At 39.6% G+C, this 17,502-nt stretch overlaps 1 protein-coding gene across 3 annotated transcripts in view; it reads left to right on the forward strand.

The window, feature by feature from the left end:
* The window catches only part of UGT8 (UDP glycosyltransferase 8), a 43,776-nt gene extending 34,896 nt beyond the window's left edge, over positions 1-8,880 (forward strand). For all 3 annotated transcript variants that reach the window (XM_082236974.1, XM_082236972.1, XM_082236973.1), the window contains exons 3-6: positions 3,034-3,176; positions 6,897-6,973; positions 7,850-8,069; positions 8,400-8,880. In XM_082236974.1, coding sequence (XP_082093100.1) covers positions 3,034-3,176; positions 6,897-6,973; positions 7,850-8,069; positions 8,400-8,763 — 804 coding nt within the window. In that variant the 3' untranslated portion in view covers positions 8,764-8,880. The remainder of the gene's footprint in view (positions 1-3,033; positions 3,177-6,896; positions 6,974-7,849; positions 8,070-8,399) is intronic.
* Positions 8,881-17,502: the final 8,622 nt, after the last annotated feature.

Below are 17,502 nucleotides of genomic sequence, written 5' to 3' on the forward strand. Positions count from 1 at the left end.
GGAGTGGGCAGGAAGCCAGTATAGAGATTTGAAAAGGGGCAGAACAGGCATCATGGCTAGTATCCATGAAAGAGGTGAATGGTTTTGTCTGTAAAGTGCTGGGGAGAACTGAGAAGCCTCCAACGAAAGATCATAAAAGCAAATATTGTAGAATTTAGTTCAAGAGCTGACTGTAATATCAACTGGAGTTTTCACCAAGGGAATAGAGAGGAAGGGCCAAATTTTTGCCATGCTGTAAACACAGAAGCATTGTGACTTCACAGCAAAATATAGGGGAGAAAGGAGACAGATAAAGGGTTTGTGCCTATACCGCAGGGTGACAGGAGACATTGTCGACTAATAAGTAGAAAGTACAATGAGAGAAGGGCTTGGGTGGAAAAACCAGAAATTCAGAGTTGGCTATGCTAAGACATTGAAGCATCCAAGGAGAAATATCAGGTGGGGATACAGAAGTGAATGAAGGGGTAAAAGTATCAGGTAGAGAAATGTGAAACTGGATATTGTCACAGAGACAGTGTGTGAAGAGAGAATGGCCAAGAACATATGGCTTTCCAGTGGAGAGAGGAAGCACTTCCTCTGTGGAAATACCAAAGGAATAAGGTTGGAGTGGAATCAGCTTAGGATAAAGTCATGGCTAAGGAAATCAAGTGTGTGGAAGGCAGCAGTGAATTGAAGATGGATGAGACAGAGGCATTCTGATGTGTAAGTGATTTTAATGAGGGTGATTTCAGTGACCTGCAGAGGGTGGAAGCCAGACTGGAGACAGTCCAGATCCAAGTAGATTGAAGAAGAAGTTAATGCAACATGCTCTAGTAATTGAAGGCTAGGCCAAACAACAGTTTCTTGAGGAAAGGGAGTGGGGACTGTTTTTGAATACTGCAGGAAACAAGCAAGAAGGGGTTAATAATATGACAAAGAGGAAGAATAGCAGTGCTGCCGGGGGTGTATACAATTTGGAGTTGGTAGGAAAAGAATAAAAGGTGCATATGGAAGGGTTAGATGAGGACACTAGTCAATTCAAGGGAGATGGGGATGTTGCAGGAGGTGTAGGAATATGGAAACCTCAAAGATTCCTATCCTTAAATTAGAAAATATGTTGACTTCACCAAGGGCTTGTGAAAATTCTAGGACCAAAACCCCCCCAATCTGTCTCAGATGAAGTGTCAGTCAGTAAGTGAAAAACATTCTGTAACTTTCAGATGGTTGGGTTCTTTTAGCATTCTTTTATTCTTGGTTACTGATTTACCTCAAAAGGTCTTTCCTTGTGTGATGCGCTAATCTTTGCTACTGAATAAAGTAAATAAAGTTTACTTTCTGCAAGCATATAATCAATCACTTCCTCTACTGGAATTACCCCAAAGGCAGTTTCAAGAATGTACAGTATTGTTGCATCAGATCTCCCATGAGTGATTTGGCTGACTTTGTGCTGGAATATGAGAGGCAAAGTTATTGGGGTTTTCCAATTACATGTAAAAATGTGTGGGCCTTGTATTATTCTAGTGATTGTAATATTCTGGATTATATTTGTACTATTTTAAAAAAACTTTCTGCTCAGAGTGCTGGGAATTTAAAAGTCTTCAGGAACAATCTATGTAAATTTGTATTACCTGCAAAGTTCAGGCTGTAGATGAAAAGCTAAGAATGAGTTAGAATCATAGAATCATAGAGTTGGAAGAGACCACAAGGGCCATCGAGTCCAACCCCCTTGCCTAGTTGCTTGCCTAGTGCTTCCAATTAACAACGGCTAAGGCCTTCTGGGTCATAGCTCATGTATTTCACTGTCCTGCCATATCAATCCACAAGATGGCCAACACTGCAAGACTTAGAGGTTGCAATCATACATATGGCCAAGAGTAGCAGTCCCTGCTATGACTGCATCTCCCTCAAGACTTCTTCAGCCAGGCACGGGGGTACCAATTTGAATAAAATATTAGAGGGGCACACGTAAGCCCTGCCCCACATGATAGATCACCATGGTGTGGTGCACGCACACCATTTGAATGGCAATGCCCCTAAACTTGGGTGGGTGGGGCTTCTCCCTCAAATATTTTAGGGGGGAGGGCTGAAGACCCCTCCCATAGGAGTTGGCTCCTATGGCCAAGCATGTGTCTCTTGGCCCCCATCTTTGCAAACTGCCAACCTGCTTGCTTTCCCTGTAAAAAAGTGCTGCTTCCTCTTTCAGCTGGGGAAAAGGTGGAGAGGAAAAGGGATTGATCCTGAATTGCTTGGCGATTGAGTCATCATTTGACCACAACTGAGACATTCTTAGCTCAATTTACACTCTCCTTATGAAACAGGTCATTTAAAAAAAATTTTTTTTTACAGTTACAGACAATAAACTGTGATTCAGCAGTTGAATCCATTCCTGAAAGTCATAGTGGTATTTGCATGTTAGAAATGACTTTTGGAACTGCAAGACTCATTTGATTATTAAAAGATAGATTAAGACATATGGCTTTTGAATTAAGTTCTTTAGGCACAATCTATACATTACCCTGCATACCAAGGTAGTGTATGAATCCTTGGTGCAATTGATCAGCCCCAGGAGGATGCTCTGGTGTCCGGTGTGTATGCCAGTTTGTGGTTCCATTTCCACCTTAGTCATGGGCAGCAATAGGAGAGCCTCAAAAAAAGTCTAGTTTGCTCATGGTTTTGATTGTGCAGGATCCTCCTGACTTATGGGATGAGGAGGAAGGACTTAACTAGTGACATGCTCAGGCTACTTGATTACTTCCTCCTTTTATCCCATCCTTGACTCCCTAAATATGGGGTGCCCTGTAGGGGGGTGATGGAAGTCTATTTCCCTTTGAGTATCTAGTAATTCCATGGGCTGGGTTTCAACTCTGCACTTGTTGCATTTGTGCTTTCTGGATTGTACTCACAGTTGTTGTTTTTAATTAATGAAATAATGAATCTTCAGCAAAACTGCATTTATCGTATGGATTTGTTTTGACACTGTTTGATGATAAGGGAGCATTTCCCTTTGTGGCATGGTGTTTGCTAGCCATGACAGCAAGCTCTTTATTTTCTCAGGATCTCCAAACATGGGTGGATGGTGCTAATGAAAAAGGCTTTGTCCTTGTTTCATTTGGAGCAGGAGTCAAATACTTGTCAGAAGATATAGCACATAAATTGGCCCATGCTCTGGCAAGACTTCCTCAACGAGTTATTTGGAGGTATGTATCATAGCACAATAGCTTTGTCAATAGGTTTAAAACCTTTATGGATATCCAGGACCAAGTCCAGGCTACATAAACACCATGCATTTAAAGGATATTGAAAGCACATTTCTCATTCAAAGAATTCTGTGAATTGTAGTTTGTTTATGGTTATAGAATTTGTGGTTCTGTGAAGGGTAAATTGCACCTGCCTGCTTTTTTTTTTTGTGAGGTGGGGATGTGCTTTGAATGGATGGTGTTTATGCAGCCCAAGTCTTGTCTAGGAGAGTGCAATACAGGCAGCAAAAAAGACAAAGGAGTGGCACCATCTATGCCAGGTGCATTCACCCACCTTCCTGTACTACCCGCCCACAGAACTTTTAAGTTGCAGTTCACAACAGGTGGGAAAGAAGTGTAGGCTAAGGAAATAACTCTTAAGGTCCAAATCAAGGGGGGGGGGTCTAAAAATGTATTGCAAATATTACATAGTTGTTTAATTTGAATTTTAACAGTCTTATTTATCATCAGTAAGTTACATTGCATGAGCTTTCTTCAACTGAAAACTGATCTGATGTATTTGGCTTTTATTTTTTTTTTTATAATAATTTTATTGCATTTTTCCAAATTACAAATAAAACAGAAGAAAAAACAGAACAAAAGAAAAGATAAGAAAAGAAAACAAAGGATTCCATTTCAATAACTTTTTTTCAAATTTCCATTGGACTTCCCCACATCCCCCGGATAATGCATTCTTGATAATAAAGTCATCAGCAAATTATACCCTTATTTCATATATTTCTTTATATTTTCAATTGCAATTTAAGTTTAAATCTCTTGTTCTCCATTTACTCTAAAAATATAACCTGATATCATTTTAACCCATTTAAACTTTGGTTCTTTCACAAATATTAACAATTTCATAAATAATTAAATTTCGTTGCTGGGGCTAGCGTTCTGAATCATACGTCATCTTATGTTTCATACAACTTATAATACTTTTGCAAATAGTCTTTAAATTTTTTCCAGTCCTCCTCCATTGCCTCTTCTCCCAGGTCCCGGATTCTTGCAGTCATCTCAGCCAGTTCCATATAGTTCATCAGTTGCGTCTGCCACTCCTCCAGTGTGGGCAAATCTTGGGTCTTCCAGTATTTGGCGATAAGGATTCTTGCTGCAGTTGTAGCGTACATAAAGAAAGTTCTGTCCTTTTTTAACACCTTCTGGCCGACAATGCCCAGAAGAAAGGCCTCTGGTTTCTTGGGAAAGGTGTACTTAAACACCTTCTTTAACTCATTATAGATCATTTCCCAAAAGGCCTTCAATCTTGGGCACGTCCACCAGAGGTGGAAAAATGTCCCTTCAGCCTCCTTGCATTTCCAACATTTATTGTCAGACAAATGGTATATCTTAGCAAGTTTGACTGGGGTCATGTACCACCTGTACACCATTTTCATAATATTTTCTTTCAAGGCATTACATGCCGTGAACTTCATACCGGTGGTCCATAACTTTTCCCAGTCTTCTGACATGATGTTATAACCAATGTCTTGAGCCCATTTTATCATGGCTGATTTAACTGTCTCATCCTGAGTGTTCCATTTAAGCAGCAAGTTGTACATTCTCGATATTACCTTGGTCTTTGGTTCTAACAGCTCTGTCTCAAGTTTCGATTTTTCCACCTGGAATCCTATTTTTTTATCTAGCTTGAAAACCTCATTAATTTGGGCATAGTGTAGCCAATTTTGCACCTTATCTTTTAGTTTTTCAAAGCTCTGCAATCTCCAATTACCTCCAATATTCTCTATTATTTCCCAATATTTCGGCCAATATGCCTCCATATTGGATGTTTTCCGAGCTTTGGCCTCTATTGGTGAAATCCACCTCGGAGTTTTACTTTCCAATAAGTCTTTGTATTTTTTCCAGACCATGTATATTGCTTTCCTGACAATATGGTTTTTGAACATTCCATGTGTTTTCCCCTTGTCATACCACAAATACGCATGCCAACCTAGCGAATTGTTGAAGCCTTCCAGATCTAGGACATCAGTGTTTTCCAATAAAATCCAATCTTTCATCCAGCAGAAGGCCGCAGCTTCATAGTATAACCTTAAGTCCGGCAGGGCAAACCCCCCTCTCTCCTTTGCATCAGTTAATATTTTAAACTTTATTCGGGGCTTTTTGCCCTGCCAGACAAATTTAGAAATGTCCTTCTGCCACTTTCCAAAACAATCCACTCTGTCCACAATCTGCAAGGCCTGGAACAAAAACAACATTTTTGGCAAAACGTTCATTTTTATAGCTGCGATTCGGCCTAACAAGGATAATTTCAATCTTGACCAAATTTCTAAGTCTTTTTTAACTTCTGACCAACATTTTTCATAGTTATCTTTAAATAGATTCAAATTTTTAGAAGACAGATTGACCCCCAGGTATTTCACTTTTTTAACAATGTTTAGTTCTGTTTCTTTCTGAAACTCCTCTGTTTCAATAACCGTCAGGTTTTTCCCTAACACCTTAGTTTTTTGTTTGTTCAACTTAAAACCCGCCACCCGACCAAATTTCTGAATCAATGATGTATTTGGCTTTTAGCCTATTTGTGAAACTTTTAAAATCCATCACCAGTGTCCCTCATTTGATGCACCTGATTTTCTGCCCTTGTCCTAACCCAGGGGCAGAGAACTCCACCCTCTCATGGGCCATGTTAAACAAGTGGCCTGCCCCAGTCCTGCCAATCAGATGTTTGTGGTGCTTGCAGTGAGCCACTTTGAAACCCTGACAATGAGCTGATGCTTCAAAGCGCCATGCACAGCTATCTGCAAACCACCAGTCAGTGGATCTTCAGGGTTTCCAAAGAGCCACAAGGCCTTTGTGGGCACCATCAACCAGCTGATTGTCAGTGTCTGCAACTCCCAGCTTTTGGTCCAGCCACAACTTTAGCCACCCTACACTTCATAATATGTATTTATTTCCTAAGATTTATGTACCACTCAAAGTGGTTTACAAAAAAGATAAAACAGTAAAATTATCACTAGAAAATTTACAAAATTACAGAAAGTTAAAAACCACAATGGAAGAGAGTAAAACAAATTAAAACTCATACAAACTTTCTAAACATCTGCGTAGGTTTGTCTAAATAAGAATATCTTCAGGCACCAAAAAGAATACAGTGAAGGCACCTGCCTAATACCAGTAGGCAGGAAGTTCCAAAGTTTTGGTGCTTCCACAATAAATGATTGACTTCTTACACATGCGGTGCAGGTATTATGTGGCAACTATAAAAAGCCTGTTCCTCCAACTGAAGCAGCTGATTGGGTACATATGGGGAAAGGGGATCTCATGGGTAAACTGGTGTCAAGTTGTTAAGGGCATTGTATACTAATGGTAACACCTTGAACTCAGCCCTTGAAGTACATCGGCAAGCAGTCCAGACCTCTGAGCACAGGTGTTTACATGCTGAGAAGGCTGCAACATATATGATGCCAGGTATAGGACAGGTGTGTTTCACTTGGCCAAAACAGTCTCTTGGGTAGCCCTGGCAGGTTTATTTTGGCCTGAGGTCTAGAAATTGCCTACGCTTGTCCTAACACATAAGCTATGTGTTTCTATTTTTAATGAATTGCATACTGGATTTTAAATCCTTTGATTTGCAAGTCATTTGCTCAGTAGAAAAGGAACTAGCAAATTGTTCTATAGATCTTCCTTAGAATGCATTTTGAAACTGGTTTCTTCTCTCTGTGTTAGGTATTCGGGGAAGAAACCTAGGAACTTGGGTAACAATACAAAACTCATAGAATGGTTACCACAGAATGACTTACTGGGTAAGTAGAATTGGAAGTGATGTTTAGTTCTCTCTGCTCTTAAACACTAAAATCCCATTGTATCTTATTTGTATAATACATTGGATTTCTAGATTTGGTATTTATTATTAAAAACCAGGGTTCTGATAACTCAAATAGTGTTTCGGAAAAATATGTCCACTTTCTGTATTCACTTCTGGTTGTGAATATGGTTTTATTTGTTTATTATTTATTATGTCAGTATACCACCTTTTCCTCCAGGGAGATCAAGGTGGTATACGTGCTTCTCCGCCTCCCCAGTTTATCCTAACAATAACAGCCTTGTGAGGTAGTGACTGCCCCAGGGTCGCCCAATGGGTTTCATGACTTGAGTGGGGATTTGAACCCTGGTCCCCCAGGTCTTAGTCCAACACACTAACCACTACACCACACTGGCTCTTTTCTTTGCTCTACTAAAGTTATACTGATGTGCTTAGTGGTACATCAGCTATATTATCACTAATAATGTAGCATTTAAGGGAGATTGCTTCTCTTGGCAGTATATACACCTACTTAGCATCTGCTCTGACTATTGTTTGAAAAGTGAAGCCGTTGATGTTTTTATTGCCCACGCTTTGAAGCATGAAGACAGAATTTAGATCTCATGTGTAGTTCGAAAAGTGGCTTGGCAAGCAATAGCTTGTTTCTGTGTTCTGCAGCCATGGCAACAACACTTCCACATGCACATGTCACCTGCAGTGAAAATGCCCTTTTCCAAGGGAGATGGGAAGTCCTCTTATTCCCATTCTAAGTTTATGCAAATACCTATTTATTAAATACATAGATACGGTATTTTATGATAAGTTAAAGCTAACATGAAACGTTTTCTTCCCTACACCTTGCCTCTTGCCGCTTTAGGTCACTCTAAGATTAAGGCCTTCCTGAGTCATGGTGGTCTGAACAGCATTTTTGAAACCATGTACCACGGTGTACCTGTGGTGGGAATTCCTCTTTTCGGAGATCATTATGACACTATGACCCGAGTGCAGGCCAAAGGCATGGGAATATTACTAAACTGGAAGACTCTTACTGAGGATGAATTATATAAAGCACTAGTGAAAGTTATTAATGATCCCAGGTAAGATTCCTTTGCTAAGCTTCCACTAACGTGGAAAAACAAGTCTATAAAGTAGTTATAGTAGCCATATGCAACTGCCCACTGAGTTTTAATGGTTGATATTTTATAGATATTTATGATTGTGTTGTATAATATCAGATGTATTTTATTGTATATTATATAGTTCCCTGGGCTCCTTTGAAGGAAGAGCAAAACAGAAATGTAACAATATAATAAATAGATTTCATAGATTCACCTCCAGAAAATTACATTCAAAGGTGATGAAGCAATTAATTTCTGGAATTGCATAAATGCAGTATGCTGAATTAGTTCTGTTTTTCCACTCCACAGCTACAGACAAAGGGCCCAGAAGCTGTCTGAAATTCATAAAGACCAACCAGGTCATCCTGTTGATCGAACAGTCTACTGGATTAATTACATCCTTCGTCATAATGGAGCACAGCATCTACGTGCTGCTGTCTTCACAGTCTCTTTATATCAGTATTTCTTATTGGATATTGCCTTTATTGTACTGCTTGGTACTGCCTTACTCTGCTACGTTTTGGTCAGGATAGCAAAATTTATCCGCAAGCAAAGCAAACATCTTTGGTCCACTGATGAACATACTACCATTAATGGACATTACCAAAATGGGATACCAAATGGCAAGTATAGAAGAAATGGCCACATTAAACATGAAAAAAAGGTGAAATGAGCCAACTACCCAATGTACATTAGCAGCGAATCAGTTCTATAATTGAATTTTATAGCTGTAACTTAGTCTAACACCTACTTAAAGCAAAACAATAAACAGTTCTAACGCTCCCCTACAGTATGTAATCTTATGCGATTAAATTCTGCAGAACTAAGGAAAATCTTTAGAAAAATGAAGCACAACCTAAAATGCAAAATGTATTTTATTCTTAATACTGATGCAAAAAGGTTATTCTGGCACTGAAGTTTTTTTAGAAGCCTTAATTCTCTGAAGTAATTCAATAAGTATATTTATGACTTCTCCATTTGTGAATCTACATGTGTGCGTCCCAGATAAGGAAAGGTTCACTCTTACTTGGCAACTATTCTTCCTTTTTTTCATATATTCATTCACATTTTTCCAGAGAGAACTTGGTTTTGATTCCTTGAAGTTTCACTATGTTATCTGGCAATGATGTTAAAGTCATCTTTCCTGGTGTTTGGTATATAGCAGTGAACAAACTGCAGAATCATAATGCAGCCATATAAATCATATTCTTAAACGGCGCTGAAGAATATGATAACAAAACACTAATTTTGATATACTTCTTAACTCTTCCTTTCTCTTCCATTTCTTTAGAGAAAAGGAAATTGCACAAGAGTACCGTAAGCTGTAATTTTATATTTATGTATATTTTATCTTCCTTCTTCACTTTCCACTTATCCATTAATTTATGCCATTGTAAGGGTGTTGTTTTATTTTGATAATTACAAGGGCTGTGTGGATAGATTAGATAGATTTAGAAAAACAAATGAAGCAGAGGGGATATAAAATCTGCCCCAGGCTCTTTGGAAAAGGTCTTGCCATGTCCCTTGAGCAATGCAGAATCAAACCACCTTTGGGATTTGTTACAAAGTTGAATGTCTTTGCTTTTATATTATTGCAATTAAGTTCCCCACTCGCATCCCCAGAGCCACGGTGGTTCTGAGGTTCACTGTCAATAGTTCTGTCTGTGTTCCTTCTGCTGGTCTGGGCCACACAATCCATGTTACATAGTTGCCAACATCAATTCTCTGAATAAATTGGAGGCTATCCTTTTTGTCAGTTACTGCTGTCTTTGTAGAGGTTTGATATCATGCATGACATTGAACCTAGGAAACCTAGTTGGAATGTTTGTCTCTGCCCACGCCCATAGCTGCCCTTCTGCACAACACTTTCAATCACTGTAGCCGATACCAGACTTTTCTGGCTTTAAACAGAGAATGGGAACATAGGGCGTTGAGCAAATATCAGGACGGTCCTATCGAACCAGTGTTGGCAACTATGAGTTTATTAATTTCCATGTCATTCTGTTTACTTGGAATTTGCACTGCACATGTTGTGAGTGTCCGCTGTATTTATTTGCAGTTTGAAATCCCATGTCTTAACAGCGGGGGGCGGGAAGTCTCTACTGAGTGTTGTTCACTAACATGGGAAGAGTTCTGAACAAAACAGAATGCTAAAAATCATCTTCATACACAGTGACATGGCATTCCATTATCATCCCATCAGGAGCCTCTATCTTGTAGCAATAAAGTAGCATTGCAAATATGCTTCTAATATTCAGTACAGGACAGTTGTACTGCCTTTCCAAATACTTGAAGAAAAAATGGTATTATCAATAAGTCTGTTAGCTTTATCTTTTTACAATCCTATCTATATCTGGCAACTTAAAGGAACACAAAGAGGCAATGAGTGTTGGGAAAGTGACAGGACCTAGAGTGTATGAATGAGTTGGTTTTAATGTTTTTCTTATTGATGGTACACAAGCACTGACCGGATGATTAAGAATAATTTAATCTCCACTGTGATACAACTTAAGCAATAAACATGGATTTAATATAGAAACAAATGGTTGGAAGCACATCTTTATTCAAACACACTTGTCTGTTTATGTGTATACTTAACAGCTATACCCTTTGTGTGCATGGCTAATATCTGTTAGGTTTTGTATTCTTGCGTGCGTATGTTCTGTATATACACTCAGTCACATGTTACATAACACAATTGAAAAGAACAAATACTCTAATTTCCTCATGCCTTTGGTCCACTGTCAGTTTAATAAAACGGGCTCACTTAAGTCTGCAACATCGTGTTCTAAATTACCTAGTACAGTGCAGTTTTTCATCATACGGAAATTCTTGGACGTTGCTCACTGTGTGAAAAATAAAGCAAGAAAAGAATCAGCATGTTACCAATATTGAAGTTATTTAGATTGACAAATAGCTAATTTCCACAAAATCTTCCAGGTATCTCTATCTTGTACCTAGTTTGTATGCTTCCTAACATACCTGACACTTTTTATTCTAGATATGTTTGTAGACCAGACCATTTGAGATATGTTTGTAGAAGTAAATCCCTAGGAAGCTAGGGTTGATTAGTGTAACTATTTAGGAAGAGCTAATTCGACAAAAACTTCCTTGTGTTTATTAGATGTGTCTGTGAGGAACACTGTTCATGTGAATTGGCTACCGTGAATATCCCCAAAAGGCACATCATGATCTGTGTGAGAAAATTCACCCAGCTTGTCACGTGCACAGCAGCAACTTGTGCTTTTGGCAACCAGTTGTCACAACTGATTTGCAACAAATATTTTCACATAACCTCAAAGTGGTTGCTATTGAGTCCTGTTTGCCCCCAAAGTTTTGATGATCTTGTAGTCCTTAGTATTATACCTTCACAATAAATTGGTTGGGAGAGACTCTCATGAGACTGCTGTTCCCAAATGATTAATTTCTTAGTACAGTGGTCCCTCGGGTTAAGAACTTAATTCGTTCAGGAGGTCCGTTCATAACCTGAAACTGTTCTTAACCTGAGGTACCACTTTAGCTAATGGGGCCTCCTGCCACTGCCACGCAATTTCTGTTCTCATCCTGAAGCAAAGTTCTTAACCCGAGGTACTGTTTCTGGGTTAGCGAAGTCTGTAACCTGAAGCGTCTGTAACCAGAGGTACCACTGTATAGTTAGGAAAGTTAACTTGCCATGTAATTTTCCTGAGTTTGTTTATTATCTGTTATTTTCTTTCATAAAAATTAGACACCACTTGATTGTTAAAAACCTCAGAGTGGTTTACAAAGGGAATAAAACAAAGAAAGCTGTTTCTTTTTCTCCTCATTTCCCTTCAGGGAAAGATGATCCTTCAGAAACCTCAATGGGAGCAGTTCAGCAACAGCAAATTCATTTGAGCCATTGTCTTTCATATGATTTTTATAAATCAAGATTGCATCTTGTCAGCATTGTTGGTTGATAGTGTAAAATTAGCGTTGCTCAGTTTGAATAGTGAAGATGGAGTTAATTTTTCTGCTATTCAGTGAATTAAAACCCGTGTTACCTGAGTACTCGGAGAGGTGCTTAAAATAACTGAATAAACAGAAATTGTGACACGCATTTAACTAAGCTGCTTTTGTATTGGCTCCAGAAGAACACACAACATTTTAAAACACGCACAAACAAACAAATAGTTTAAAACACACAATTCCACATTGACATTGCTGTTTAGCTCAAATGTATCAAATTGTGTCTTTCAAGTTAAAGTTCATTTAGAACTGCGTGTTCTGAGAACGAAGGAATGTGTTCAAATCAAGTGATTAATGATGTACTTAATGTGAATTTTCATGCCTTGCTTTAAAAGTCAGATTAATGTAGGAATGGGATGAAACAGAATTCTGAGGCCTGTGAAAGCAAAACAAAGCAAAAATAGACTGATCTTTCTATCCCCACCCTGAAGAATAGATTTTTTTGGTCAACTTCATGACAAAAGGCTAAACTTTATATGAATGTCAATTGGTAGTATAGTGTGTGGGCGGGGAGTGTATTTATACATTTACACATGCACATTAGTACTTTCTGGTAATGCTACTCACTGGTACAGAGTTCCATCACTTGGGGGGGGTGTGCTTGTGGCGCTTATATGAAAATGCAAGTACCAGCACCTCATTTTTTAAAACAGAAAATGCACAGAATGTGTGTATGTAAATTTTTGGTCCCCACAGGGTGTGAAGAGGGGAGTTGGTCCATTTATTCAAAAATAAAATACATGCAACTTCCAGTGATATGTTTAGCATCATATGTAGCTTGATCTGCTAATGTGTGCATTTAAAATAGCTGAAGGGAGCTCCAGTACTTGGATATACTGGCATAGTGATGCCATTGTATTGATACACGTGTGCTTTGAAGGGCGCTTTTTTTTTTTTTTTTGCATTTCCAGGTAAACAACTTTTAGCACTGGAAGGATTATATAACAAGACAACTTGTCCTCAGTTTTCACATGATAAATGGTGTTTCTATATGGTAAGTGGATTACTGACAAGTGGATTTTTAGGATGTGGGTACAGGTTTTTAAAGCTGATATGGTTATGCTTTGAAGAGATATTTAGCACAGGAGGAGACTCCCAAGGCATCAGAAATGGTGGAACCCATGGGCTTCTGTATTCAAGGCTTGGTTTGCACACATTTTATGAGGTATAATAAACCTAGATTAAAACACTGATGCAGTCTAGGGGCTAAGTGAGTTGAAAGAAGACTGTTGTGAGTTGACTCAAGACTGTTTTTCCTCTCACGTTCCCTCCCACTTTCACAAGGAGAAATCTACTTTCTGTTTTCCGTACACCAAAATAGAACTATGTCTATTTTGACAAGTATTGGTGAGGTGGCTGGGCTTGCATTTTGCCAGTGAGTTGGGGTTTGATGGTCTCAGATCAGATGGTTTGATGATCCCAGATCATTATTGATACATAGCCTACTATATTTTGTCTAAATGGCAGTCATTGCTGAAAAAACTGTCTTGCAACGATACACACTACCAAACGGGAGCAGCACAGATATTCCTTTATCGGCAAGTTCAGGATACTCAGTAACTGAGTAATTTTGGGGAAATCCCACTTCCAAAAAATATATCTTGGATGGCTCTATCACACGGCAATCCAGTGAGTTGTTCTTTTTGCACAAGACAACTTTGTAAATTGTATATGGGTTTCATGCCTACTCTCGTGTCTCTGTTTCTTCAGCAGAAATGTAGCTTACAAATTGTGAGTAAGCAAATGTAAAATCAACCTTGGCTTAACTATTAATGAACCTTGGCAGCAGTTCAGGTGTCAGTCCTTCACAAGGTGCTTGTATCCTGCACTGTTTTTGAATGACTGTTACAGCTCACCATTTGGGCAGCTGCATGTCAGAGGCGAGCTGCATGAGGCATTCAGAAATCCTGCACAATCACCTTGTGGCAAATTGTTGTGGATCTCCTACCTGCAAACATGTAAGATTCAAGCCTTTTTGGCATTTGGTTACAAGTGTCACCACAGCATTATAATACACCAACAACCCAAAAAGTTGTAAGAGGTATTTATCATATGAATTAAGGTTTACAAGCATGCATATACAGATTATTTCCAGCTGGATTTTGTCTTTTGGGTTTCTGAGGATATTGGCTATTTTTTGGTTGGTGCAGAAGGCTGTTTTGATATTGTGTTTATGGAGGATTTTGCTGATTTTGTCTGTAGTGCCCTTGATATAAGGAAGGAGGGCCATGCCATTGTTTTCTTCTGTGTCTTGGTTTTTGGGGGGTGTTTCTTTTTGGATTAGCTTCGTAACCCTGTTTTTCTGGTATCCATTGGCGATTAACACATTTGAGAGATTCTGTAACTCAGTTGTCAAGTGGTCTTTGTCAGCCAGGCGTTTGGTTCTGGAGATGAGAGTCTTGGCTACGGAGTTTATTTGTGCAGGGTGGTGGTGTGATTGTGCATGTAAGTAGTGGTTGGTGTGTGTTTTTTTCCGGTAGATAGTGTGTCCTAGGGAGCTGGAAAACCAAGGGGTCTATGAAATACCCTGCAAAGTCTGCCCAGCCACGTACATTGGACAAACAAACAGACGAATAAATGCACGTATCGCAGAACACAAGAATGCCGTCAAAAAAGAAGAAAAAACTTCCTCTCTTTTCCAACACATGAAAGAAACAGGACACGAAATTAATTTTGCAGATTCCAAATTGCTCTTTAACATGGAACATCACCACAAGAGAATAATCATGGAAGCCATCGAGATAGAGAAACACCCTCACAACATGAACAAGCGTGACGACACGTCCCGCCTGCCAGACATCTGGAAATTAGCCCTCCCCACAAAAACCGACACCAGAACCAGAGGCACACAGAACGCCGTCACCAATCAACCACACCAGACCCAAACCCAGACCCTCTCCACAGACATATTACAGACTCCATCCAGTAGCCAAACTATAGTGGCACCTCCGGATGCTGCACCCCCCTGCAATCCCTACACAGATCTGGCTGGCACAAGGCACAAAACCATAGCTCGCCCCTATACACGAAGCCAAGCCAGAGCACAACTAAATGCAGCACAGCCATCTTCTCAGAAAAACTCTTCACAAGCTCAAGAGGTCAAGACACGAAAGCTTTAGCAACTAATCTACACTTAATGACCCACCCAGTGATATTCAGAATATCACTCATGAAATCACCCAAGATATCCCTCAAGTAATTAAGGAACAAAAGAAGAAAAGGCACACTAATCTAGGAACTTCCTCTCTGCCCAGAACGTTGGAGGCTATACACCACACCCCTCAACAGTATTTATAGGAACTCAAACACCAGACTCTGCTCTGTTCCAGTAACAAGAAGCCGAAAGCACCAGCCTGAAGATGACGAGTGAGACCTCGTATATATATGAGTTTTACCTATAAAACCCATAATCCCGTTGTACAGACTTTGTGACCCATAGATTGGGAAACATTGATCTGCAGAACAGAAGAATAATGAAACACATGCAATCCCTTTCATTGTCTTACATTAAGTATTTGATTTGTCCGTAAGAGGAGGGAACAAAAGCACTATGAATGACGTTACTTCAGTATCTGATGAGGAAAAAGTGGACTTATTCTCTACATGTTTCCATCATGGGTACTTAACATGAGTTAGAGTTAGCAGTACAGAATTCTGCATGCACCTTTGGGAAGTAAAGAACCCAAATACCCAATTCCTGATTTCATAAATTATAAGGTACAGTGGTACCTCGGGTTAAGTACTTAATTCGTTCCGGAGGTCCGTTCTTAACCTGAAACTGTTCTTAACCTGAAGCACCACTTTAGCTAATGGGGCCTCCTGCTGCTGCCGCGCCTCCGGAGCACGATTTCTGTTATCATCCTGAAGCAAAGTTTGTAACCTGAAGCATTATTTCTGGGTAGTGGAGTCTGTAACCTGAAGCGTATGTAACCTGAGGTACCACTGTACAATTGTGAGGTCATGCCCTGAGAGGACTTCATACACTTAAGTCAGGGCTGAGGAGCCTTAGGCTCAGGGACCAAGTCTTGCCCTCCAAGGCTATCTGCCTAGGCCTTGGGGTCCTCCTCAGCCATGCACCCTACTGATGTTGTTTTGGATATTTTCTTAGAGTTTTTGGACTGGCTGGAATGTGTACTTGAATTTTGATAATGTCTGTAGCTTGCCTGGATGGGGAGATAGAGAGGGTGTGTGCCTGCGTGTGTGAAAACTAGCCTTTTGTACAAAGATACCATTTACATTTACATTAACTGTTCCACCTAGTTTTGCCTTTGGCTCTGCCCATATCTGGCAAATGCCTGAAAAAGGTTCACCGCCCTGCCTTTAGTGGTTGTATAGAAGAACCTCAGCAGCTGTGACTTTTGTCATCCTAGTGTTGTATTGATAGAACAAGCTGAAGGGGAACATCCTGTGCCGCCTGCCCACTTTTACAAGGAGAAATATATTTGCCGTTTACCCTACTTCAGCCCCCCAGAAGCTGCTATGGAGGGTTCCCCCCACCTTCCAGCTCATATTCTGGCAAGTACAGAAGTTTATGGGAGGAATGTGAAGGAGAAGCCCTGTTATGCTAGTAGACACCACCTAATACTATGTTGGAACTCACCCTATATAGGAATTTTCCTATATTCTTCTATACCCCAAGTTTCTACAGTGTCCCATTATTCATCTTTATTTCTTTATTTATTTTCATTAGTTCTTTATTGTAATTGTTTCGTGGCTTTGATACATTTATTTATCTTTGGTACCGTAGGCCTGATGCAGTAAAAATTGAGCAGTCTTAACTGAAATAAAAACGAAAGGACTTGAAAGTGCCAAATACTGGATGGATCACAACCATTTTGAGATACCCTTATTTAAAAACACATTAGCTAGCTTAGAATCTCCCAAGGTTATTACTTAATTCCTCAGGGGTAGGCTTAACCCTGGTCCTCACATTCCTGCAGTATCATGCTCTCTCTGCTGTGTTATCTCCTAGGGCTTAAAAAAATCCAGCGTTTGTCAAGTATCACTTGTCTATTGTAGAAAAAGATTTGGAGACCTACTTCTGTCCGACAAGGAGTAAGACATAATTCAATGTATTATAATATTCAAAACCATCAGATATATTTTCAAACTATAATGTGATTTTAAAACAATCCTTCAGATAGGTCTAGGGGTTTTTTGTGCTAGTACCTGTGGAATTTATTTGGGTGCTGGTGAGAGAACTGAAGGGGATTTGTTTCTCTCCTTGTGGTTTTTGTGGGTAACAATTTTATGATGAAGATGGGATAAGTTGTACTGGTGCCCTTGCGAAAGTAGACTACAATGTTCCAGAGGGATGGGGGCAGGTTCTAGGGAGTAAGGTGGGTAGGGGGACAATTACAAGCATGTGTTCTCCACAATTGGCACCAAAGATCACAGAGATGATAAGTAGTTGTTTGAACAGGAG

The sequence above is a fragment of the Podarcis vaucheri genome (genome assembly GCF_965113315.1).
Source record: "Podarcis vaucheri genome assembly, chromosome: 9".
Classification (NCBI taxonomy): domain Eukaryota; kingdom Metazoa; phylum Chordata; class Lepidosauria; order Squamata; family Lacertidae; genus Podarcis; species Podarcis vaucheri.